The sequence below is a fragment of the Scyliorhinus canicula genome, chromosome 9 (assembly GCF_902713615.1).
Source record: "Scyliorhinus canicula chromosome 9, sScyCan1.1, whole genome shotgun sequence".
Taxonomy (NCBI): Eukaryota; Metazoa; Chordata; class Chondrichthyes; order Carcharhiniformes; family Scyliorhinidae; genus Scyliorhinus; species Scyliorhinus canicula.
Window position 1 is genome coordinate 130,930,488 of NC_052154.1, and position 27,780 is coordinate 130,958,267.

At 44.4% G+C, this 27,780-nt stretch overlaps 1 protein-coding gene across 1 annotated transcript in view; it reads right to left on the reverse strand.

Moving 5' to 3' along the window:
• Positions 1 to 27,780, reverse strand: part of LOC119971691 (sodium/hydrogen exchanger 10-like) — a 730,493-nt gene that overhangs the window by 552,661 nt on the left and 150,052 nt on the right. Inside the window, exons 6-7 of the mRNA XM_038807592.1 lie at positions 21,729 to 21,890; positions 20,022 to 20,121 (exon numbers count right to left, since the gene is read on the reverse strand). Of these exons, the coding sequence (XP_038663520.1) occupies positions 20,022 to 20,121; positions 21,729 to 21,890 (262 nt within the window). The remainder of the gene's footprint in view (positions 1 to 20,021; positions 20,122 to 21,728; positions 21,891 to 27,780) is intronic.

Below are 27,780 nucleotides of genomic sequence, written 5' to 3' on the forward strand. Positions count from 1 at the left end.
AAGCCGATGGGCATGCACACAAAATTGCTTGGTATATTTGCAGGTTATTATGTTCAAGGAACTTGAAAGAGTCCAACTTCAACCTGGCACAGGGCTTTGTGTAAAAAATGGAAACCAATTAATTCATTAGCGTACTATAGAAAAAGGAAACTGGATTTTGCCTTCTGTTTATAAGTGTGCACGGACATGGGACTGTTTCCTGACCTGTGAATGGAAGACTATTTTATAAGTGTCTGTATTATATTTGTTTTGAGTATAAGGAGTATCCACTCTTCAATTCAGAATCAAAAGTTATTTAATCCATTGTAGCCACAAGAATGCACTACTTTAAGTTTGTTAATCATGAATTTTATGAAAACACTTGAATGTTCCTTATGCTTGATAACTGGGAATATGGCATCAAATTTGTGCTTTGCATTCATACTAATGAGATTAGTATTTCTAATTCTTAAGTGTGGAATAATTTTCATTTAAGATTGTGGGACCAATTTCAATCATTTCAATTTAAGATTGTGAGGTGGAAAAAGGTATAAATTAAAATGTGGGGGTGATAAGAATGGTGTAAGAGGACACAGAATGGAATGTTGTAACTGTTAGATAAGTAGTTATTGCTGTTCCTAAGGGTGAATCAAGAAAAAGACATGAAAAATAAATGGATAGGTTTTTTAAAAAATAATATTATTGAAAATTTTCAATTATAACAAACGTGATATTATCAAACAGCCCAGAAAATGATCATCATATAGCATAATATTGTATTAAAAAACCCCAACCAAACATAAGAACATAAGATATAGGAGCAGAATTAGGCTATTTAGTCCATCGAGTCTGCTCCGCCATTCAATCATGGCTGATATGTTTCTCATCCCCATTCTCCTTCCTTCTCCCCATAACCCCTTATGAATCAAGAACTGATTTGGCCTCCACAGCCTTCTGCGGCAAAGAAATGCACAGATTCACCACTCTCAGACTGAAGAAATTCCTCCTCATTTCAGTTTTAAAAGATTGTCCCTTCAGTCTGAGGTTGTGCCCTCAGGTTCTAGTTTTTCCTACCAGTGGAAACATCCTCCCAATGTCCACTCTATCCAAGCCTCTCAGTATCCTATAAGTTCCAATAGGATTCCGCCTCATCCTTCTAAACTCCAACCAGTACAGACCCAGTGGCCGGGATTCTCCGAGTCTTCACGCCATAATCCCGCCAGGCATGGGGACAGAGAATGGGGCGTCAGACCCGTGACGCCTTCACGCAATTCTCCAGCGACCAGAGAATCGCTGCCAGCCGTACATGCACGGTCGACGCGGCACCGGTCGGGGCCGTTGAAAGAGGCCCCTGCGCCAATTCTCCGCGGTCGACCGGCCAAGTTCTCGCGGGCGTGGTTCTCGGAAGGTTCCACCATGTTTAAAAAAAAAAAAATTTAGAGTACCCAATTATTTTTTCCAATTAAGGGGCAATTTAGCGTGGCCAATCCACCTATCCTGCACATCTTTTGGGTTGTGGGGGTGAAACCCACGCAGACACGGGCAGAATGTGCAAACTCCTCACGGACAGTGACCCAGGACCGGGATTCGAACCCGGGTCCTCAGCGCCGTAGGCAGCAATGCTAACCACTGTGCCACCGTGCTGCCCACGGTTCCACCATGTTGCGCAGGGCCGGCGCTACAGGCGGTCGCCACGCACATTCGTGGGCACGTAGCCGGAAGTGCAGAGCCCCGTATCGGCAGCAGAAGCTGCGCGGTGCATGCAAGCCCCCTTAAAAACAGAGAATCACTTTTTTAGAAAAAAGTCAGGAGTGATTCCCGCCTGTTTTTAGGCGGGTATGGGGACATAGCCCCATCATTGGAGAATCCCGGCCAGTGTTCCTCAACCGTTCCTCATATGAACCTCTTTGGACCCTTTCCAAGACCAGCACATCCTTCCTTAGATACTAGGTCCAAAACCGTTCACAATACTCCAAATGAGGTCAGATCAGAGCCTTACTCAGACTCAAAAATACATCCCTGCTCTTGTATTCTAGCCCTCTCGACATGAATGCTAACATTGCATTTGCCTTCCTAACTGCTGAATGAACTTGAACGTTAACCTTAAGACAATCTTGAACTAGGACTCCTAATTCCCTTGTGCTTCTGATTTCCCTCAGCCTTTTCCCATTTAGAAAATAGTCTATGCCTCCATTCTCCTGACAAAGTGCATAAGCTCACACTTTTCCACATTATTTTCCACCTGCCACTTCTTTGCCCACTCTTCTAGCCTGTCCCGTGTCTACTGCAGCCTCCCTGCCTCCTCATACTACCTGTCCCTCTGTATATTTTTGTACCATCTGCAAACTAACACCCTCAGTTCCTTCTTCCAGATCATTAAGTTGTTGTGTGAAAAGTTGTGGTCCCAACTCCGACCCTTGAGGCACACCACAAGTCACCATCCTGAAAAAGACCCTTTATCCTCACCTCTCTGCCTTCTGCCAGTCAGAAAATCCTCTATTCGTGCTAGGATCCTACCCTTAACACCATGGGCTCTTAACCTACTTAATAGCCTCCTTGGTATCTTGTCAAAGGTCTTCTGAAATCTAAATAGATCACGTTCACTGGTTCCCCTTTGTCTCAGGTCCTTGTTATCTCCTTAAAGAATTCTAACAGATTTGTCAGACATGACCTTCCCTTGATGGAGCCGTGCTGACTCAGTCCGACTTTATCATGCACTTCCAAATACTCTGCAATATCATCTTTAATAATGGACTCTAAAATCTTACTAATGATCAAAGTCAGGCTAACCGACCTATAATTCCGATCTTCTGCCTCCCTCCCTTCTTAAACAGGGGTGTTACATTAGCCACTTTTCTGTCCTCTGGGATCCTCCCTGCCTCCAGTGATTCTTGAAAGGTCACAACCAATGCTTCCACAATCTCTTCAGCTATCTTCTTTAGGGGTGTAGTACATCCGGTCCAAGGTCAATTTATCCACCTTCAGACCCTTCCACTTTCTCCAGAACCTTCTCCTTAGTGACGGCCAACTGCACTCAACTCTGCCCCGATTCTCCTGAAGTTCCGGTATCCCACTGGTGTCTTCCACCGTGAAGACTGACACAAAGTAACTATTCATTTCCTCTGCCATTTCTTTGTTTCCTATTGACTTCTCCAGCCTAATTTTCCAGTGGTACAATGTCTATTCTTGCCTCTCTCTTACCTTTTATACAGTATATTGAAAAAAAACTCTTCCTATCTTCTTTTATATTTCTAGCTACCTTACATTCATAGTTCATCTTCTCCGCCCCTCCCACCCCACTTTTTGCTTTTTTCTTTGTCCTCTGCTTGCTGTTAAAGGCTTCCCAATCCTCTGGCTTCCCACTAACCTTCACCAACTTGAATGCTTTTTCTTTTGCTTTAATGCGTCCATGACTTCCTTTGTCAACCATGAGTGCCCTGTCCTCCCTCTAATATGCTTCCTTCTCCTTGGGATGAATTTCTCTTGTGCCTCCCGAATAATCCCAAAAAGCTCCTCCCGTTGCTGTTCCACTGTCTTCCCTGCTAGGCTCCATCCCAATCAACTCTGACCAGCTCATCCCTCATGTCTTTATAGTAACCTCTATTCAACTGAAATACCATTACATCTGATTCCAGCTTCTCCGTCTCAAAGTGTAGGATAAATTCATATTGTGGTCACTGCTTCATAAGGTTTCCTTCATCTTAAGTTCCCTAATCAAGTCTGTCTCATTACACATCACCAAATCTAGAATTGCCTGTTCCCTAGTAGACTCTGACACAAGCTGCTCCAAAAAAACATCTCTTAGACATTCACAGACTCCTTTTCTTGGGATTCACTATCAACCTGGTTTTCCCAGTCCACCTGCATATTGAAGATTATTGTAATATTGCCTTTTCTATCTCCTAGTTTTTCTGCCCCACATCCTGACTACTGCTAGCGGGTTATTTACATAACTCCCATCAGGGTCTTTTTTTCCTTCGTGATTCCTCAACTTTACCCACACAGATTCTATGCCTTCTGATTCAATATCACTTCTTGCTATCGATTTAATTTCATTCCTTACAGACAATGCAACCCCACCCCCTCTGCCCATCTGTCTATCTTTTCGATAGGATACTTTTCCTTGGATATTTAGATCCCAGCCCTGAACCCCTTGCAGCCATGTCTCTGCGATGCCCACAACATTGCACCGGCCAATTTCAATGAGCGCAACAAGCTCATTTACCTTGTTCCGTATTGTTATAACCTGCCTGCTTACCATTGGCTGGGGACTAATGACAATCCCACAATCCTATGGGAGTTCCCCAATGAGGGGGGGCGGAGAAATCATGAGCAGACTCCCTGCATAAATAGAGCTGGCCAGTTTGGAACCAGCAGGGAGAGAGGAGTGAGCAGCAAGGGAAGTTGCTGCTACTGTTCTATATGTTATTGTAATAAATGTTATTTTTTTGTATCCTGAAAGTCGCGCTGGATCCTTCGTGGCCCTCACAAAACTGGCGATGAGGGTTAAGTGAATAGCTGTCTACACTGCTGAAGCCACCTCGCTGGATTTTTGTTGGATACAGGTTGGAAGTTGTTTTCTATTACACCATGCCTCTGTATGGACGTTTGGATGTTTTTGATGCTGCACTGGAAAGCTGGAACCAGTACGCACAACGGATGCGTTACTATTTCTGGGCAAACAGCCTGCGCTATTTTTCAACGCGTTATGGAGAACCATTTTGAGAGGTTCACCGCGTGTTTTTGTCTACTTAGATGACGTTTTGATCACAGGGACGTCGGAGCAGGAACATTTGGAAAATTTGGAGTCTGTCCTTAGATGCATTTCGGAGGCTGGAGTCCATTTATGTCGCACAAAGTGCGTCTTTCAGGCGAAGGAAGTAGTCTACCTGGGTTATCAGGTGGACCGCGAAGGTTTGCACCCCGTTGCAGAGAAGGTGCGCACGATTCAACAGGCCCCTGCCCCGACTGACACGTTGCATCTTCGTTCGTTTCGTAAACTATTACGGAAAGTTCCTCCCCAATCTGGCAACTACGCTGGCCCCTTTGCACTTCTGCTAAAGAAGAATCACACCTGGGTTTTGGGTCAGCCGCAAGAAACCACTTTCCGGCGGGTAAAACAACAATTGTCGTCGTCTATGACATCACTATGATCCTGGAAAGCCTTTGCTCGTCACATGTGATACATCCCCGTATGGTATTGGGTCTGTCCTGTCCCACAAGATGGTGAACGGGGCCGAGCGGCCGATAGCTTTCACCTCCCGCACATTGACTGCAGCGGAAAAAAAGTACGCACAGATCGAGAAGGAGGGCCTGGCAGTGGTCTTTGTGATGAAACGTTTCCATCAGTACGTATATGGCCGCCACTTCACAGTCGTGGCTGATCATAAGCCTCTGCTGGGAGTTTTCAGAGAGGATAAGCCAATACCGCCCATTGTTTCCGCACGGATCCAGCGCTGGGCTTTTTTGTTCGCTGCATACGAGTATTCTCTGGAGCACAAACCAGGAACCAAGATAGGAAATGCCGACGCACTGAGCCAATTGCCTTTATCGACCGGCCCCATGTCGACCCCCACGACTGGTGAGGTGGTTGCAACCCTAAATTTTATGGACACCTTGCCTGTCACGGCATCACAGATCCGTGAGTGGACCCAGACGGAGCAGTCCTGTCAAAGATTCGGCACATAGTCCTGTATGGTGGGCAGCATAGACAGCTCCCAGGCGAGTTGCGGGCATTTTCCTCCAAGCTGTCCGAATTCAGCATGGAAGACGGCATCCTTTTGTGGGGAACGCGTGTAATTGTCCCGGAAAAAGGACAGGAGCTGATACGGAGAGACTTGCACAATGGGCATCCAGGTGTGACTAAAATGAAAATGTTGGCCCGGAGTTATTTCTGGTGGCCAGGCCTCGACACCGACATTGAGAAGGTGGCCCAAAACGGCTCCATTTGCCAGGAGCATCAGAAGCTTCCACCGGCCGCGCCCCTACATCACTGGGAATGGCCAGGGCGGCCTTGGGCATGCTTACATGCGGATTTCGTCAGCCCTTTTCAAGGATCCATGTTCCTTCTATTAATCGACGCCCAGTCTAAATGGCTAGAGGTGCATAAGATGGGAGGCACAACGTCCTGCGCAACAATCGAGAAGATGCGTTTGTCTTTCAGTACGCATGGCCTCCCCGAGATACTGGTCACGGACAACGGCACTCCGTTCACAAGTGAGGAGTTTGCAAGGTTCATGAAGATGAACGGCATACGCCATATCCGCACTGCCCCTTACCACCCGGCTTCAAATGGGTTGGCGGAGTGCGCAGTGCAGACATTCAAACGAGGCCTAAAGAAGCAGTCTTCCGGGTCGATGGGCACGAGACTGGCTCGTTTTTTGTTTTCATATAGGACCACCCCCCATGCGGTGACTGGGATAGCTCCCGAAGAACTCCTAATAGGCCGGAGACTTCGCACCCGCCTTAGCATGGTTTTCCCGGACACTGGCGCAAACGTACGCGGCACACAAGAACGGCAGGGACATGGTTTTTCTCAGCATCGGCCAATTCCGCAGTTTACGCCCGGTGACCCAGTGTTCGTTTGGAATTTTGCTGGTGATGCCCAGTGTAATCTTTCTGGTGTAATCTTTCGCTAAACGGGCCCTATCTCTTACCAGGTGCAAGCCCAGGGTCGTCTCCAGCGCAAACATGTAGACCATGTTTGGTCCAGAAGACTATCCCTTCCAAAGATTCCTAGCCCCAGGAGCCACAGAGACCAGACACAATGGAAAGTATTCCTCATAATCTTCCTCTGTTGCCTCACTCAAAGCCTGCGCAAGTCGTGACAGAAACGCGTGGAGATAAAGACGCCGAGATGACGGAGGCAGCAGACTCTGACTCCGAGATGGAGACACAAGACACCTCAGAGGGGGAATCTTCGGGCCCACGGGCCATGGATGTACAACCGTTACGCCGTTCATCATGGAAGCGCCGGTCTCCATCTCGTTACATGTCGCCCGATCCAGCACCTCGTGCAAATGGTGTCTGGCCTGCGGCAAAACGAGTCCGACGCCCTCCTTCGCCAGGGTCTTCGATGGATTCCTTGGACTTTGGGGGGAGGGATGTTATAACCTGCCTGCTTACCATTGGCTGGGGGCTAATGACAATCCCACAATCCTATGGGAGTATGAGCTTCCCCAATGACCCCGGGGGGGGGGGGGGGGGGGGGAGAAGTCATTAGCAGACTCCCTGCATAAATAGAGCTGGCCAGTTTGGAACCAGCAGGGAGAGAGGAGTGAGCAGCAAGGGACGTTGCTGCTGCTGTTGTGTATATATATGTTATTGTAAATAATTGTTATTTCTTTGTATCCTGAAAACTCGTGCTGGATACTTCATGGCCCTCACAAAATGTATACTGCGTGTATTTAGGTACAACACCCTCAGTCCTGCGTTGACCACCTCCCTTCTCATATTTGTCCCAGTTTTTGCTGTGCCTGAATTCAGATGCCTGTCACCTTCTAAACTCTCTGTTCTATTACTTTCTGGAACATATAATAACCCACCCAAAGAAAGACAAAAATAGCCTACCCCCAATAATAATAACCCCGCCCCCTCATTAACAACTGTTGGTGACTAACTCTTTAAAATTGAAAATGAATGGCTCAGGTAGAACCACTCCACTGACTCCCTGACGGTGTACTTAACTTGTCCAGATATTAAAATTCCATAAGGTCACCTAACCAGACTGAGGCACTGGGCAGAACGAAGGATCACCTTCCCAGCAGAACTTGCCACTGGGCTATCAATGAGGCAAAGGCAAGAACATCCGCCTTCTCCCTGCTCTACACACCGGCGAGTCCAATACTCTGCAAATGGCCACCAATGCACAAGGCTCCAGATCAATTATAAGAATCGCTGACATGGTACTAAAGAAGGATAACCAAAAGCTTACCATCCTTAGACAAGACCGGACCATGAGTGTGGTTAGCATGCCCACAAGAGCACCACTCACATTCACCCCCCACTCCCGTGAAGAACCCACCCATGCTAGCCTTGGTTAGGTGTTATAACCTTCCCGGATCCTATTGGCTGGGAACAATTGGTTCCTTGGGGAATATGAGCTCCCCAAATGGAGTGGGGGGGAGCAGCAATCATTAGCCGTGCAGCCGTCTTAATAAAGCTGGCCAGTGTGGTACTGGCTAGAGAGGGAACCAGTAGTGTACTGCTGGCTTTGTGCACATATTGTAAATAAAGTTACTTCCTGTTTGACTCTCAAACTCATGCTGGATTATTTGTGGTCCTCACAAAACTTGGTGAGCTCCACTCATCACCTTCAGCTGAATCAGGCTGAGCCACGCGCAGGAGGAAGTGTAATTCATCCTATGAAGGGCGGCACACCACACGTCCTCATCCAAAATAGATCAAGGCTCCCCCTCCCACTTTACCATCACTTGGTCCAGTGAGACAGCTTCAATTGGCATAATCTGCCTGTAAATATTTAAAATGCACCCACACCACCCCCAGCCCTCCAGCAATAGGATTCTCCCCAGTATGGAGGATTGCAGCACTCAGGTAAATGTAGGACAGGCTTTCCAGACACAATTGTGTAATTGGAAGTAGCGGAACAAGTGCACCCCTGACAATTGAAATTTTGCCGAAAGCTCCTCCAAACTAGCAAACCGTCCCTCCCTGAACACATCTCCAAAATACTCAAGGCCCTTTCCTTCCCATGACTTAAGCATCACATTCAGACCCGATGGCACAAACAAATGGTTGCTGCGCATAGGGGCAAACAATAACATGCTGCTCAGCTTGTAATGCTGCCAAACTGCTTCCATATTCTTTTTTTAAAATATTTTTAATGAACTTATAACATTTTGTATCAAAATGTACAAAACAAACCCAACACATGTATCAAAAAATTTCAAACGACAATAGTAACAATAACCCCAGTAACAGAAATACAAATACAACCCAAACAACCCCTCTACTCAGCCTCCTCTCCCCACTAATAGCTAACAGTAACCAATTCCTTAAAGTACAATATGAAAGGCTGCCACCTGTTGTAGAGCTCAGTGATCGAACCCCTCACAGTAAATCTGACCTTCTCGAGGTACAGGAACTCCATCAAGTCACCTAACCATGCTGAGGCACTCGGTTACATTACCTGTCTCCAGCACAGAAGAATTCACCTCCAAGCAATTAACAAGGCGAATGCCAGGGCATCCGCACCTGTCCTCAGCTCCAGCTGGTCTGACACTCCAAATATAGCTACTATCGGACAATGCTCGATGATGCGACCATCAATTCATTCAAAGACACGAGTGAAGTAAACTGTGGCTTTAATCGACTTACAACTGAGCCTGCCTGCGACTAAACTAAACTGAGGGCGGACTCGTAAGACCGCAGCACTTTATACTTCCTGCTGGGGGCGGAGTCCTGTACATGCTCCTCATCTCCCCCTGTGGGCAGAGCCGCGCAACGGCTCACAGATGGTGCCCATAGGGACACAGTAATATACAGTGTGGATTTATAGGTTATACATTCACCACACTCGAAAAAAAAACCATTTAGGATTGCCGCTGTGGTGCTGAACAAAAAGCCCGAAATATCCACCAGTTTGAGACATGATCAAACATGCGCATATGGTTTGCAGGCCCTCTCGAAACCCTCGCACCAATCTTCAACACCTCCCCCCCCCGCCCCCACAAAAAACACAACTCATTCTGGCCTCGGTGAGGTGCGCCCGAAACACTACCTTGAGCTGGATCAAGCTCAACCTCACACAGGATGGCATAGCTTTCATCATGCAGAGGGACTCACACTACACTTCCTCCTCCAAAGTGGGTCAAAAGTGGGTCGCAGCTGCACCTCCCACCTGGCCTTCACTTCTTCACCCAAGATCCATCCAAATATCCCGGTTGTGCTGCCCTCTCCCGAACCCGCACAGGAAAGTATCCTCTCCAACAAAATGGACAGGGGTGCTACCAGGAATAGCATAAATGTCCACTGAACAAAGTCCCATAACTGCCCCCCCCCCCCCCCCCCAGCCCTCACCGAGTCCTTTTTCTCCTTCATTTGCCCCAAGCTGGGCAAACCACCACCCCTCCAGAAACAAAACAAATCCCTCACCCTCTCCAACTCCAACTCCTGACCTTTGTACCCCACAAATGTAGCATCCAATTTTGCCGGCTCAAACAAATTATTCCTACAGATAGGAGGGCATCTTGACACTGCCCGCTAGCTTAAAATGGTAACCGAGTTGCCGCCATATTTTCAAAGTGGAGACGACCACCAGGTTCAAAGAATATTTCACCGGAGCAAACGGCAGAGACGCTTTCACCAGTGCCTCCAACCTCGACCCTTTGCAAGACCCTGACACCATCCGCGAAGTAGCTTCCTGGTCACCACACCACCCCAACACCTTCTCCATATTGACTGCCCAATCATAAAACATCAACTTTGGCAGCCCCAGCTCTCCCCCCCCCCCCCCCTCCCTCCTCCCACCTGCTTATCCCTCTGTAGGACTCCCCTCTGAATCTGAGGAGTTGCCCCGCCCATATGAAACCCACTATGAGCCGCTCCTCCCCCCCTTAGATAGAAAAACTGCCAGACATTCAAATAAAACAAGAATCGGAGCAAGATATTCATCTTAATACATTGAACCTGGCCACCAATGACAACAGAAGGGTGTCGCACCTCTGTGGATCCCCCCTCACCCTTCTCGCCAGGGTAATATAATTCAATATGCAAATCCGCACCCAATCCCAAGCCACCTGGACCCCCTGATACCGGAAACTAGTCCCACCCAGACAGAATAGCAGCCCGCAAACCCAGCTCCTCCCCGGAAGGGCTAACCACAAAATACTCGCTCTTCATGAAGTTTAATTTATACCCCAAGAAGAAGCTGAACCTCTTCAATATACCATGATGTCCCCCATAATTGGCCCCGATGCCTTATGTACAGCAAAGGTTTTCCGCATTAGGGTGCACCCTGTGTTCTACCCCACCCTCACAATTCCCTTTCACTTGTCCGAGGCCCTCAGAGCAATAGCCAATGGCTCAATCGCCATCGCAAACAGAAGAGGAGACATAGAACGCCCTTGCCTTGTTCCCCAGAGCTGCTAAAATGACGCCGAACTTGTGGTATTAGTGTGCACACTAGCAGACAGAGTTCCTGTAACAGCCACACCCATGACAACAAACCCAGGATTCAGTGCAAACGTCTCCAGAAACACGAAAAGATAGCTCCAGTCAACCCTATGAAATGCTTTTTCTGCGTCCAGAGACACGATTATCTTCAGTTATACATAGAATTTACAGTGCAGAAGGAGGCCATTCGGCCCATCGAGTCTGCACCGGCTCCTGGAAAGAGCACCCTACCCAAGGTTAACACCTCTACCCTATCCCATAACCCAGTAACCCCACCCAACACTAAGGGAAATTTTGGACACTAAGGGCAATTTATCATGGCCAATCCACCTAACCTGCACATCTTTGGACTGTGGGAGGAAACCGGCATACCCAGAGGAAACCCACGCACACACGGGGAGGATGTGCAGACTCCGCACAGACAGTGACCCAAGCCGGAATCGAACCTGGGACCCTGGAACTGTGAAGCGATTGTGCTATCCACAATGCTACCGTGCTACAGTTCTGGCCCCACTGCCAGGGAAGGAACCATGTTGAGTAGTCGCCTCATGTTGGACGACAGTTTTCTGCCCGGCCCAAGCCTGTATGACCCTCCCCCACTATCTCCGGGAGACATGACTCCTACCTCAACGCTAAGACCTTAGCCAAAAGTTTTGCATCCACATTGAGCAGCGACATTGGGGAGCACGACCCGCATTCTGTGGGGTCCTATTCTTCTTCAGGAGGAGGGAGATGGACGTCTTCCCCAATGAATCATTAGATATCCTCAACACCAACGGGGCCAACTGATCTGCGAGCGTCTTATAAAATTCTACCGGGAACCCATCTGGCCCCGGCGTCTGCCCGGCTGTATCTTTCCTAAAGCTGTTTGAACCTCCTCCAACCCCAACGGCGCTTCCAACACCGCTAACAATTCCTCCCTCACTTGGGGGAACTCCAAATGCTCTAAAAACTCTGCCATTCCCTGCTTGTTCTCTTGCGGCTTTGACCAATAAAGCCTCTCATAAAAGGTTCGAAATTCCCCAATCAGCTTTTCTGGGGCGGGGACCAACCTACCTCCGAGTTCCCTTACCTGTGCAATCCCCCCAGTAGCCTCCTGTCGCCGTAATTGGTGGGCCAAAAAGTGGCTAGCCTTCTCCCCATATTCATACACCACCCACTTTAAGCGCCACAGCTGGTGTAACGCCCGGCTCATGGACAACAGGTCAAACTGTATTTACAGTTTCTTCCTCATGCTCATAACTCCAGCATTACGTCTGTCACATACTCCTGATCCACGCCCAGAATTTTGTCCACTAGCTCCTGACGCTCCTTCCTGGATACCTATCTATGTAGGCCTTGTACGAGACGATCTCTCCGCAAATCACTGCCTTTAATGCCTCCCACAAATAGAGGGCGCTTCCTTTCACCAGCGCCTCCAACCTTGACCCTTTGCAAGACCCTGACTCCATCCGCACCCAAGTAGCTTCCTGGTCACCACACCACCTCACAGAAAGATATAGAAATGAAACGGATGTATCAGAAAGGATATATGGAAAAGGAATCTGAGTGTGTACCGGAATGTTATTATCTTAAAAATGATGTCTTAATGAGGAAAATGGAGACCTTTACATATGCAGGCGGATGAAAAGTGGGCAGAAAGTTCATCACGTGGTATTGCTGGTAGGGGATAGAAAGGAGGTGTTGCGAGTAACACATGAGGTAGAGTAGGAGGTCATTGGAAGTAAGGAAAACTCAAGCTAAAATACAAAAACAGTTTTATTGGCCTGGGCTGCATAACAATATAGTTAAATTTTGTTGATCATGTCACATATGTCAAGTGATGGGGAAGCCTCAAGCAGTGATAAAACCAGCACCCTTAATACTCATTCCAGCATTTGAGGAACCTTTTACAAGTGTCTTAATTGATTGCGTAGGACTGCTTCAAAAACGAAAAGTGGGAATCAATGTCATTTGACTATAATAGATGTGTCTCCTAGGTTTCCAGAGGCCATTTCAGTACGCAATATTACAGCTAAAAAGATTGTGGAGGAGTTACTTTAAATCTTTACTAGATATGGGCTACCCATAGAAACACAATCGGATCAAGGATCAAATTTTACCTCAAGGTTATTCAAGGAATTAAGGATAGTTTAGGAGTAAAACCATTTAAATCAACTATACCATCCAGAATCGCAGGGAGCATTAGAACAGTAGCATCAGTAGTATGAGAGTAAACTTGCTCAGAATATAAAAACAGACAGTAAAAATTTTTACAAATATATAAAACAACAAAGAGTGGCTAAGGTAAATATTGGTCCTTTAGAGGATGAGAAGGGAGTTTTAATAATGGGAAATGAAGAAATGGCTGAGGAACTGAACAGGTTTTTTGGGTCGGTCTTCACAGTGGAAGACACAAATAACATGCCAAGCGACTGATAGAAATGAGGCTATGACAGGTGAGGACCTTGAGAGGATTGTATCACTAAGGAGGTAGTGATGGGCAAGCTAATGGGGCTAAAGGTAGACAAGTCTCCTGGCCCTGATGGAATGCATCCCAGAGTGCTTAAAAGAGATGGCTAGGGAAATTGCAGATGCACTAGTGATAATTTACCGAAATTCACTAGACTCTGGGGTGGTCCCGGTGGATTGGAAATTAGCAAACGTGACGCCACTGTTTAAAAAAGGAGGTAGGGAGAAAGCAGGAAATTATAGGCAGTGAGCTTAACTTCGGTAGTAGGGAAGATGCTGGAATCTATCATCAAGGAAGAATTGCGAGGCATCTGGATAGAAATTGTCCCATTGGGCAGACGCAGCATGGGTTCGTAAAGGGCAGGTCATGCCTAACTAATTTAGTGAAATTTTTTGAGGACATTACCAGTGCAGTAGATAACGGGGAGCCGATGGATGTGGTATATCTGGATTTCCAGAAAGCCTTTGACAAGGTGCCACACAAAAGGTTGGTGCATAAGATAAAGATGCATGGCATTAAGGGTAAAGCATGGATAGAGGATTGGTTAATTAATAGAAAGCAAAGAGTTGGGATTAATGGGTGTTTCTCTGGTTGGCAATCAGTAACTAGTGGTGTCCCTCAGGGATCCGTGTTGGGCCCACAATTGTTCACAATTTACATAGCTGATTTGGAGTTGGGGACCAAGGGCAATGTGTCCAAGTTTGCAGATGACACTAAGATGAGTGGTAAAGCGAAAAGTGCAGAGGATACTGGAAGTCTGCAGAGGGATTTGGATAGGTTAAGTGAATGGGCTAGGGTCTGGCAGATGGAATACAATGTTGACAAATGTGAGGTTATCCATTTTGGTAGGAATAACAGCAAACGGGATTATTATTTAAACGATAAAATATTAAAGCATGCCGCTGTTCAGAGAGACTTGGGTGTGCTAGTGCATGAGTCACAGAAGGTTGGTTTACAAGTGCAACGGGTGATTAAGAAGGCAAATGGAATTTTGTCCTTCATTGCTAGAGGGATGGAGTTTAAGACTAGGGAGGTTATGTTGCAATTGTATAAGGTGTTAGTGAGGCCACACCTGGAGTATTGTGTTCAGTTTTGGTCTCCTTACTTGAGAAAGGACGTACTGGCGCTGGAGGGTGTGCAGAGGAGATTCACTAGGTTAATCCCAGAGCTGAAGGGGTTGGATTATGAGGTGAGGTTAAGTAGACTGGGACTGTACTCATTGGCATTTAGAAGGATGAGGGGGGATCTTGTAGAAACATTTAAAATTATTAAGGGAATAGACAGGATAGATGCGGGCAGGTTGTTTCCACTGGCGGGTGACAGCAGAACTAGGGGACATAGCCTCAAAATAAGGGGAAGTAGATTTAGGACTGAGTTTAGGAGGAACTTCTTCACCCAAAGGGTTGTGAATCTATGGAATTCCTTGCCCAGTGAAGCAGTTGAGGCTCCTCATTACATGTTTTTAAGGTAAAGATAGATAGTTTTTTGAAGAATAAAGGGATTAAGGGTTATGGTGTTCGGGCCGGAAAGTGGAGCTCAGTCCACAAAAGATCAGCCATGATCTAATTGAATGGCGGAGCAGGCTCGAGGGGCCAGATGGCCTACTCCTGCTCCTAGTTCTTATGTTCTTATTATCACACATTAAAGACAATGTTGAGGGCATATTGCCAAGATTATCCAGAGGGTTGGGATAAAGGAATTCCATTCGTACTGTTTGCAATTAGGAATGCACCTAATGAGTCAATTAAATTCAGTCCTTTTGAACTAATTTTTGGTCATAAGATAAGATAAAAGGTGCTGCTATAGAGGAGAAGGCAGGCAGAGGGTTTGGGTCTTCCGAACTTGATGTATTACTACTGGGCGGCGAATGTGGAGAAGGTGCGGAGCTGGGTCAGAGGGTTGATACCCAGTGGGTCAGAATGGAGGAGAGTTTGTGCAGGGGGTCGGGATTGAAAGCACTAGCTACAGCGCCGCTCCCGATAGGCCCGGAGAAATACTCAGGGAGTCCGGTAATAATAGCTTCATTGAGAATTTGGAGGCAGTTTCGCCAACACTTCGGGTTGGGGGCAGGGTCAAGGGAAATGCTGATTCGGGGGAACCACAGATTTGAGCCAGGGAGGCGGGATGGAAGTTTTCGGAAATGGGAGGAGAAGGGGATTAAGACACTAAATTTGTTAGATTTGTTTCTTAGCGGTCGATTTGCAGGACTGAAGGAGCTGGAAGCGAAGTATGGGCTGGAGCAGGGGGAAATGTTTAGATAGTTGCAAGTTCGAGATTTTGCCAGAAAGGAGATCCAGTGCTTCCCGGGGGAGCCGGCCTCCACATTGCTGGAGGAGGTGCTGACAACAGGGGGACCGCAGGAGGGGGTAGTGACAGCGGTTTACGGAGCTATTTTGGAAGAGGAGAAGGCACCACTGGAAGGGATCAAAGCAAAGTGGGAAGAAGAGTTGGGAGAGGATATGGAGGAGGGGTTCTGGTGTGAGGTGCTCCGGAGTATGAATGCCTTCACCTCGTGCACGAGGTTGGGGCTGATACAGCTGAAGCACACCTCACGAGGGCGAGGATGAGCCGATTCTTTGAGAGTGGATTATTCATTGTGCACTTTCAAGAACTGGATAACATCGAACATTAGTTGGGGAGGGGGGGTAGGTGGGAGGGGTGGGGGGAGGGGGGCGGTGTGTGTTTATGGTGACTATGGGTGATACCTGATTCCTTTTTGTCATTTGTTTATGTGAACATGCGGGCTAATGTTTGGGGTTTGGTGGGAGGATGGGATCATTGTTATTGATATGGGGATTGACATATTTGTTCCTGATTATTGTTTATTGTTGGTGGGTGTAAATGTGGGAGAAAATGTGGAAAAGGAGAATAAAAAATATTTTAAAAAAATTTTAGGGAACAATTAAATCGAGCAGGTGATTTGGCTAGACAACATTTAAAAGCTGCATGGCATGTGATGAAACAGGTAGCGGACAAGCAAAAGTTCGAAGTTTTGCCAGTAAAGATAAAGTTTTAGTATTGTCACCAAATTGAAAGGAAATTAAATGAGTTGAATTATGTGGTAAGAACGGCAGATAGAAGGAAAACTCACCGAGTGTGTCATGTGAAAATGCTTAAAAAGTACTTTTTAAGGAAAGAAGAGCAAAGAGAGGAGGTTTTAGTGATTCTAACTCAAAGTGAAGAACCAACCCAGATGACTCTGAATTTGACATTTCTCAAATTAAATTGGATAACGAGGATGTTCTTAAAAATTGGGATAAATTATTGAGTTACCTTCCAGAGGAAAATGAACTGACCTGAAAGAGTTATTAATATCACATGGGCAAGTTTGTGGAGATAAGTTGGGAAGTACTAAAATGGCTATACATGATGTTGATGTGGGAAATGCTGCTCCAATTAAACAACATCCATATAGACTTAACCCTTTAAAATTGGCACAGGTTCATAAAAGAATTGAAAGTATACTTAAAATGGCATAATTGAAGTGGGTTGCAGCCAATGGAGCTCACCCAGAGTGATGGTACCAAACCGGACGGTACACAACAATTGGTGTGGACTATAGAAAGGTTAATGCAGTTACAAGAACAGACTCTTATCTATCCCATGCTTGGTGGACTACATTGAGAAGGTGGGACAATCAGCTTTTATCTCCAAACTGGATTTACTTAAAGTTTAATGGCAGGTACCTTTATCTGAAAGGGCAAAGGAGATTTCAGTTTTTGTGACTCCAGATGGTAAAAACCAATTCAAACTTATACCATTTGGTATGAAAAACGCCCCAGCCACATGTCAACGGTTAACTAACAAAGTTGTTTCAGGATTACCCAATTGTGTGATATACATTGAAATCTGGTGATTTTTAGTCAGGCACAGAAAGGACATTTGAAGTATCTGATGGAGTTATTCGATCAACTTCAGGAGGCGGGTTTGGTGGTAAACCTAGCCAAAAGTGAATTTGGAAAAGCTCAAATCTCATTTCTTGGCCATACAATTGGACGAATGGGCCCACGGGATGTGAAAACAAAAGTTATTGGGGAATTTCTAATATCCTCGACACAAAGGGGAAAAATGCGATTTCTTGGCAGGCGTGGATTTTACTGGAAATGTGTGCCGAATTTTAGCAGCATAGTTTCTCCACTGATGGACTTGCTGAAGAAGCATAGTAAATTTCAGTGGACGGCGGAGTGTCAACAGGCATTTCACGGCCTGAAGGCTGTGCTAACCACTGCTCCTGTGTTGGCTACCCCAAATTACACAAAACCATTCAAAGTGGTTGTCGATGCAAGCGGTGTGTGCGTAGGTGCTGTGCTCTCGCAAGAAGACAACAAAGGAATAGTCCGCCCTATTAGATATTTTTCCAAGAAATTGAATGATCACCAGAGGAAATATTCAACAACTGAAAAGGAGACTTTGAGCTTGGTGCTGGATTTGCAACATTTTAACATTTATGTTACCAGCAATTCGTCTGAAACAATTATATATACTGATCATAATCCATTGACATTTTTGGAGTGATCCAGGAATAAAAATGGCAGACTGTTTCGATGGAGTTTATTGTAGCAGCCATTTCATTTGAGAATTACACATGTGGCAGGACGAGAAAATGTGATAGCCGATGCTTGTCACGAATGTGATGAAGAGAAGGAAGTTTGATGGTGGAAGAAGAAGTAAAATGGATTGTATTATTATCAATGTTTGCCTGTTTTGTTTTTGTTCAAAAAATTTATATTTATTGTCTATTACTCTTAATGGAAAAGTGAAAAGGTGAAAAATGAAACTTCTTTGAAGCTGATGGTTTATTTTTTTTTCTTGGGGGGAGGTGTCATGGGAATGTCCCTTTCAGAAATATTTTTCTCTTATCACATGGCTTCAGTGATGTCATTATGGGGGTGGAGCTGGGCTGTGGCTCTATGATTTGGTTTTACTTTGGTTTAGGGCTGTTTTGATAGCTCTGAGTTTTTGCTTTCGTTTTTACATTTGGCTGATGTACTCAGGAAGAGAAATATCTTGGCCTGTCTCTTTATCTTCAGTTTAAAAGCTGTTTCCAGATTACTTGATAACTTAAAAGAAATAATTGCTTTCTGGAAGAAATTCAAATCTACTGTTTTGGAAAGGAATCTGTACTAGGTCTTGAGTGCTGTGTGCTGGGCCACACCTTTGAAAAGGGGGTTTCTGGTTTATGGGATCTTGTTTTTAAATTGGAACAGTTAAAGGGAGGGATTTATTAAGGGTGATACATAGATTACTGTAGCTGTGTGTGGTTTTTATGTTGGTAGTTGATAAGAATGCTTACTGTGTGTGTTTATAAAAATGTTAACTAAATTTATAGAATAAAGCTTGTTTTTGATTAAAAGTGCTTAAGGACTCTGTTGAATAGCACCTGAAAGGCAGGCCCTTGAGCTCATCGTAACCAAAATCAATAAACAGTTGTAGGTCAGGTGAATGCCATGATATACTTTGGAGTTTTCTAAACACTGGCCCATAACACCTTTACCTCCCTGATCGCCCGCTTAAGAATTCTGCTTGGCTGGCGGTCAGCAGGGCTGCCTATAGCTGCAGACTGACTGTTAAACCTGGCAGAATTTCTCCAAACAGAGAAAATCAAATTCGCCATCCGTGGATCGGAAGAAGGCTTCCACGATCTTGGTTGTTCCAGGACCTGTTTGGGGCCAACAATTAGGTAGCCAAGGACAAGGGGAGAGCTGTCACGACACAGAGGGAAGAAGGGTGGGGAGGGGGAAAGGGGGAGAGACCGGAGAAATAGGAAACCATAACCAAACCCAACAGGAGAACCAGGGATCACAGGGGAGGCTGGGCAAAATCAATTGGAACCAGAAGGGAGAAAAGAGAGGGGAAAACAAATGGGAGAGATACACAGGGGACCACAAAGGCCACGGCGAACGCTGCGATGAAAGGGCGAAGGAACGGAAAGAAGAGATTGTGAAAAATCCATGTAAATAGTTAAAACCGATCTCAATGTAAATAAGTTTAACTTTAAGTGAAATGCCAAGGAGCTCTCTTGCAAAAATTCTCATTGTTATGTTTGTATTTCTATTTGTTACATTTATTAAAACACAATTAAAAACATTTATTAAAAAAACTATTTGGGAAACTGAGCCTCACATTTCTTCTCATCCTTTTCTACTGCTACAAGGCTGAGTTCCCACCTGCCAGTGAATTCCATCTCTGACCTAGTCCCGTTTTGTATGATGCTCATACCTCAGGAAGGAAACTCAGGCACCTCGCCATCACGTAAATGGGTCTACACTCCATCCAATTAGTTGCAAGTCATTCACCCAATCAGTTGCACTTGATTGTAGTAGAGAAACTGATCGTGCACAAATTATACCTCTGTCCACCCAAATGATGACTTTGTTACACAATACAGCGTCTCAAATCTCGCTGTATAAATATACTTAACAACAAGAATCGATATTTAAAGTGAAATCATACTCACCGCAATAGAAATACCTCAATCTCTGGACTAAAACTCACTGTATCCATAAATAGCCCCATAAAGGTCACAGCTATCACACCTGAAGTTCCAACCCATTCACCTGAAAATAAATCAGGCAGACAACCAAATACTTAATTTTTAGCTACAAAGCCATTATATTTCAATCGGCATCCTATTCCCATGCTGACTTTAAATCCATATAGCATAAATGTGAGGAGAGTAAATCATAATATAAAGCATTCAAATATCCCTTGTTCAACTTTTTCAATTTCAACAAGTTCCCTGAAATAAGTCCTCAGCTGCTGGAAAGTAACTCCAGAACTTGAATGTATTATGATATCTTAATAGCTTGCTGTTGTCAGGAGAAGATCAACCAACCTTAACTGATCTAATGTTTGCTTGCCTCTGAGTGGAATTAGTTGCAGATATTAGTGGCTGTGAACACAATGGTGGAGATGCAATGACAGGTGGCTAATCATCAGGCAGAGATTCAGCAATCACTCAGCAGATCAGATAAAATTGTGGAGGAGTCCATCCGCATTGTCTGATGTCTGATGGGGGCAGTGTGGGCAGAGGGAGCACGGGCAGGGGAGCACAGACGGGGGAGTGCACAAAGGAAATTGACTGTGCATGCGTGTGAGGAATAGAGTGCACACTCTTAGATGACAGAGAGAGCACGCGCATGCAGGGCAGTGATTGAGTGAGCATCCCAAGAGATTGGACACATCTACTCACTGTCTCATCTTTACCTTTATTTATTACCTGTTTTTAAATTATCAATTAATTTCATTGACAACCTTACGTTCTGAAATGTACTCATTGGTTCTTTGAATGGGAATAAAATGGGGAAAAAATGGAAAATGTGGTATGTAAAACAACACACCACCTGCACGCTTCCCTCCAAGTCACATAGCATCCTGACTTGGATATACATCGCTGTTCCTTCACTGTTGCTGGGTCAAAATCCTGAAACTCTATACCTAACAGCATGGTGGATGTACCCACATCATAGGAACAGCAACAGTTTAAGAAAGCAGCTCACCACCACTGTCTTAAGGACAAAAAATGCGAGACTTGCCTGGGCTCAAATCTGGACGCAGAATCAACGAATACACGATGATATAGCTATTAACAAAAGTCCTGAAACTGAGTCAACTCTCTTTAGCAGACCCAGTAATCTAATATATGGGCCATGCAAATTATCGTATTCCAGGATGACTGACCAGACAGTCTAGTTCATTAATGAGTTTTGGAGGCATAGATGTAAAAGTGGAGGCTAGGGTTCTTCTCACTCAGCTGCAAATAACACTGAAAATCAATGCCCAAATTAATACGTTGGCCTTACCTAGAGAAGTTCAAGTACTGTGTCGTGGTGGACTGTGCAACTTAATCCAATGAAGACACAACAATGAAATAGTACTCCAACACTCTTCGACATGTTGGCTTTTTCCAACCAGCACCTAGTCTCTCTGAAGTTAGGAATATACAGAAAAAGAAAAACACCACCTGTGTGGATTCTCAATTTGGAATCCTTAATGGGTTTGTGTGTGTGTCAGATACCGAGGTAACCAAACAAAAATGCATCTATAAACATCAGTCCCAGTTCTCTGGCTACATAAAATATAGAAACAAGAGATCATAGAATAACAAATATAAATTTGATGATTACTACCCGACCAAACTTGGTAAGAAAATTACTGTGCTTACCGACATAGAATGTGATATAAGTGATTGCCAAACTCATTGTTATCTCCGTCAAACCATCATTAAAAATATAAGACAGGCAAAACATGGTGATTTTGGCCATTGCATATCCAAATGCTGGACTAACGATCACCTTCAGTATCAGTCTTACAGCAAGCTCAGTCGCTGTACAGAAAAATAAAACATTGATTTAAAATCTGGGTTGCGAGCAAGAGTAAACAAGTACTTTCTGAAAAAATGTCTCCACCCCTCCTCCCAATACGCATCCCTGGCCCGATCACACCCACACAAAAAATTCCATCTTGGCACCTTCGCAGTATCAACCTGCATTCTGGCAGTGTCACCTGGGCACCTTAGATGTGCCCCTGGCCCACTGGCAGTGCCACCCAGGCACCTTGGCAGTACCAGGCTGACACTCACATGGCACTGCGAGGGTGCCAGGCTAGCAGTGACAGAGTGGCAGCAGGAGTGCTAGGGTACCACCCTGCCAAAAGGACATGCACCTGAGGGCCACTGATCCCCGGGGAGACCCCCACGAGTGCCATTCTATCTACTCCCCATTTGTGGAGACCAGTAGTGAAATGTGCTCGGCCGAGGTCTCCGAGGCGAGGGAGATTGATCCCATGCCTCAGGTAAATCAGGAATCCGCACATTAGAGTGAGACTTCCTGTCTCGCTTTAATATGCAGTTTTGCACAAAAGTGAGCCCGACCACAATGCAGAATTCAAATCGCAACATCTCACGAGATTGCGTTAGATCTCGCGAGGTGTTGTGAGCTGGATAGATCCCGGGAGCGGGGTCTCCCAGCTTTTATCGGCCACGTTGCGCCACGGCGAGATATTTTTCGGGCCCAGCGTGGCCATTCAATCGCGCCCAAAGTCGCCTCTCCTTGTCATGTGAGTACCTTTAAGAAATGAGTGTTTAAAAATGGGTGTGTATATAAGTATCTGTAGTGAGAGTACCTTTAAGATATGGGTGTTTATTATTGCAGTGATGTCAGAGAATGGGTGGAGCTGGGCTGTCTGTCAGCTTTTTACTTTCGTTTTAGGCTGTTTGCTGCAGGTTGTGTTTTAGTTTCATTTTCAGAGCTGTAGTCACAGCCAGAGGGGGTATTAGTCTCTCTCTCTGTAATCTGAAAACTGTAAATCAATCCTTTGGTGATTTTAAACTAATAACTGCTCTCAGTAGTGACTTTAACCTGATGTGCATCTGTTAAAGGTTTTGTTTTAAAGTCTGATGGATGTTAAAAGGAAAGCTTAAAGGATTACTTAGTGTTGTATTCTTTGGGGGTTGTATTTGAATTAATGCTTGCTGAATGTTTTAAAAAGGTTCATAGAATAAACATTGTTTTGCTTTAAAAAATACATTTCCATTTCTGCTGTGCTAGACCTGCAGAGTGGGCCGTGTGCTTCCCATACCACAATCTATTAAAAGTTGTGGGTCAGGTGAACTCCATGATACACTTTGGGGTTCTCTAAACCTTGGCCCATAACAAACTGGGGGCTCGAGGGGAATAAAAGTCTATCTATTGGATTGGCTTAATGAACTTAAAGACGGTGAGGGGTGAGCATATCGTTGCTTTTCAGGTGTGGTATTCCAGTTTAAATAGGGACTGAGTTGTGGACAATCGCTCTTTCAGAGGCTCTGAAGTTTTTGGGAGTGGAGATGGTCACACGCAGTACCTTACGGACAGAGACTAAAAGCAAACTGTTAGATTTGGCAAAAACATTGCAGCTAACATTACCTGACAAAATGCGAAAAAATGAGGTAATTATGACGGTGGCTAAGCATTTAAAGTTGCCTCAGATACAGTTTGACTCATTGGAAATGGCAAAAATGCAGTTACAAATTAAACAAATGGAACGTGAAAAAGAATTAAAGCAGCTTGAATATGCAATGAGAGAAAAAGAAGAAAAAAGGAGACACAGATCAGGGTAAAAGAAAAGGAGAGAGAAGAAAGAAACAGAGAAAGAATAGCCCTAGCAGAACAAAAAGAAAGAGATAGAGAGGAAAGAGAAAAAGAGAGAGTTTGAACTTCAGTAAATGGCTATGAAACATAACAGTCAATTAAAATTGGCAGACAAAAAGGGAAACGTAAAGTTGGAGGGTAGTGATGAGGATAGTGAGAAGAGCGTCATAGTCAAAGGCTTGGTGGGGATTCATTTAAATATGTTCAAGCATTGCCAAGGTTTGACGAGAAGGAGGTGGAAGCCTTTTTCATTTCGTTTCATTTGAGAAGGTGGCTGAACAAATGAAATGGCCACAGGACATGTGGTTATTACTGATTCAAACAAAGCTGGTAGATAGGGCAAGTGAAGTGTTTGCATCACTACCGGAGGAGGTATCTGGGACCTATGAGGAGGTGAAAAAATCCATCTTAGGTGCATATGAACTGGTGCCTGAAGCCGACAGACAAAGGTTTGGAAATTTAAGGAAATAATTTGGTCAACCATACATGGAGTTTGAAAGGATCAAACAGACTAATTTTGATAGGTGGATAAGGGCTTTGAAAATAGAACAAACGTATGAAGCTCTCAGAGAAATTATGCTTTTGGAGGAGTTTAAAAATTTAATTCCTGATGTAGTGGAACTCATGTTGGAAGAACAGAGGGTTAAAACTGCAAGATTAGCAGCAGAAATGTCAAGATGATTATGAATTAGTTCATAAATCAAAGCTTGGTTTCCGACACCAGTTTCAGCTTCTGAGGGATAGAAACTGGGGACATGAGAAATACTCAAGTGGTAAAGTTAAGATGATCTGATGGGAGATAATAAGGAGAGTTTACCTCAGACTAAAAAAGAAATCTATAATGGTGAAAAAGAAATGAAAAATATCAAATGATCTCACAAACTAGGCCATGTAAAGTCACAGTGTTGGTGGTTGAAGAAAAGCACTGGGAAGGCTGATGTGGTAAAACAGGACAAGACAGTGGGGTTTGTTAAAGGGGTCAAGGAAAGCCCAAGTGAAGCGAAGGAGGTGCAAAAGATTGTACAGCCTGATCAAGAGGTGATTGATAAGAAGGTGCAAGATCTCTTTAAAGAATTTACTTGTGTGGGCAAAGTTTATTCATGTGTATCAGGAGGAGCAGGTAAAGAAGTCAGAATTCTAAGAGATACGGGAGTTGTCAATCTTTAATGGTAAGACATGAGGAGTTATGTAGTTTGGGTAGAATGTTGCCAGAAAAGGTGGTAATATGTGGAATTCAGGGTGAGAAGAGTAGTGTTCAATTCTATAAGGTAAGGTTGGAAAGTCCAGTGAAGAGTGGTGAAGTGGTAGTAGGCGTAATGGAGAAACTATTTTGTCCAGAAATACAGTTTATCTTGAGTAATGATATAGCTGGATCGCAGGTTCGAGTGATGCCTACTGTGGTGGATAAAGCAGTGGGAAACCAGACAACTGAAGTGTTGAAGGACGGATATCCTGAGATTTTTCCGGATTGTGTAGTAACAAGGTCGCAAAGTCACAGGTTAAGACAAGAGGAGAAATCAAAGAGTGAAGATGAAATTGAAGTGCAATTATCAGAAACAATTTTTGATCAGATGGCTGAAAAAGAACAGGTGGAGGATGAGGCGGATATTTTTAGTTCAGGAAAATTGGCGGAGTTACAACAGAAAGATATAGAAATAAAATGGACGTATCAGAAAGCATACACGGAAGAGGAATCTGAATGGATATCAGAGTATTATTCCATAAAAGTGATGTCTTGATGAGAAAATGGAGACCTTGACATATGCAGGCGGGATGAAAAGTGGGCAGAAGTTTATCAAGTAGTATTGCTGGTAGGGTATAGAAAGGAGGTGTTGCAACTTGCACACGAGGTACCAGTGGGAGGTCATTTGGGAATAAGCTAAAATACAAAAACTTTTTATTGGCCTGGACTACATAAAGACGTAGTTAAATTTTGTCAATCATGTCACACATGTCAAGTGATAGGGAAACCTCAAGCAGTGATAAAACCACCGCCCTTAATACCCATTCCAGCATTTGAGGAACCTTTTACAAGGGTCCTAACTGATTGCGTAGGACCGCTTCCTAAAACAAAAAGTAGAATCAATATCTTTTGACTATAATGGATGTGTCTACTATGTTTCCAGAGGCCATTTCAATACGTAATATTACAGCTAAAAATATGGATAGCTTAGAAATAAAACAATTTAAATCAACTGCATACCATCCAGAATCACAGGGAGCATTAGAAAGGTGGCATCAGACATTAATGACAATGTTGAGGGCTTATTGTCAAGATTATCAAGAGGATTGGAATAAAGTAATTCCATTCGTACTGTTTGCAATTAGGGATGTATCTATTGAACCAACCAAATTCAGTCCTTTTGAACTAATTTTTTGTCATGAGGTAAGAGGACCACTTAAATTGATTAAGGAAAAATTGGTGAGTGAGAAATCAGAAATTACATTATTAGATTACGTGTCAAATTTTAGGGAACAACTAAATAGAACACGTGAATTGGCGAGGCAACATTTAAAAGGTGCACAAAATGTGATGAAACGGGTAGCGGACAAGAAATCTGAAGTTCGTAGCTTTGCCTGTGGAGATAAAGTTTCGGTGTTGTTACCAGTGGTAGGTGAGCCTTTAAAAGTAAGGTTTTGTGGACTTTATCAGATTGAAAGGAAATTAAGTGAGGTGAATTATGTGATAGAAACACCAGATAGAAGGAAGATTCACCGAGTGTCATGTGAATATGCTTAAAGGTACTTTGAAGGGAAGGAGAGAAAAAGGAGGTTTTCATGATTCTAACTCAAAGTGACGAACCAAATCCAGATGACTGTGAATTGACATACCTCAAATTAAATTGGAAAATGAGGATGTTCTTAAAAATTGGGATAAATGTTGAGTTACCTTCCTGAGGAAAAAACGGTCTGACCTGAAGGTGTGATTGATAATCACATGGGCAAGTTTGTGGAGATAAATTGGGAAGTACTGAAATGGCTATACATGATGTAAAAGTGGGAAATGCTGTTAGAACCAAACAACATCCATACAGACTTAAACCTTTAAACTTGGCACAGGTTAACAAAGAGATTGAGAGTATGCTTAAATGGCATAACTGAAGTGGGTTGCAGCCAATGGATCTCACCTATAGTGATGGTACCAAAACCAGACGGTACCCAACGGTGTGTGTGGACTATAGAAAGGTTAATGCAGTTACAAGAACGAGCTCTTATCCTATCCCACGTTTGGAGGATTGCATTGAGAAAACGTGGGACAATCAGCTATTATTTCCAAACTGGATTTACTTAAAGGTTACTGGCTGGTACCTTATCCGAAAAGGGCGAAGGAGATTTCAGTTTTTGTGACTCCAGATGGTATATACCAATTCAAAGTTATGCCATTTGGCATGAAAAACGCACCAGCCACATTTCAAACGTTTAACTAACAAAGCTGTTTTTAAGATTACCCAATTGTGCGGTATACATCGACGATCTGGGTAACTTTCAGCCAGACACGGACCAGAACATTTGAAACATCTGATGGAGTTATTCGATCGACTTCAGGAGGAGGGTTTGGTGATAAACCTAGCCAAAGTGAATTTGGAACGGCCCAAGTCGCTTTCCTTGGCCATACAATCGGACAGGGTCGAATGGTCCCACTGGATGTGAAAACAAAAGTTATTGGGGAGTTTACGATACCCTCGACCCGACAGGAAATAATGCGATTTCTTGGCATGAGTGGATTTTACCGGAAATTTGTACCGAATTTTAGCAGTGTGGTCATTCCACTGACATATTTGCTCAAGAAGTGTAGCAAATTCCAGTGGACAGCAGAGTGTCAACAGGTATTTGACGGCTGAAGGCTGTGTTAACACTGCTCCTGTGTTACCCATCCGAAATTATACAAAACCATTCAAAGTGGCGGTTGATGCGAGTGATGTGGGTGTAGGTGCGGTGCTTTTCCAAGACAACGATGAAGGGCTGGAGCGGCCTATTGGTTATTTTTCAAAGAAATTGAATTCTCACCAGAAAAAGTATTCCACGATTGAGAAGGAGACTTTGAGATTGGTGCTGGCATTGCAACATTTTTACATTTATGTGACC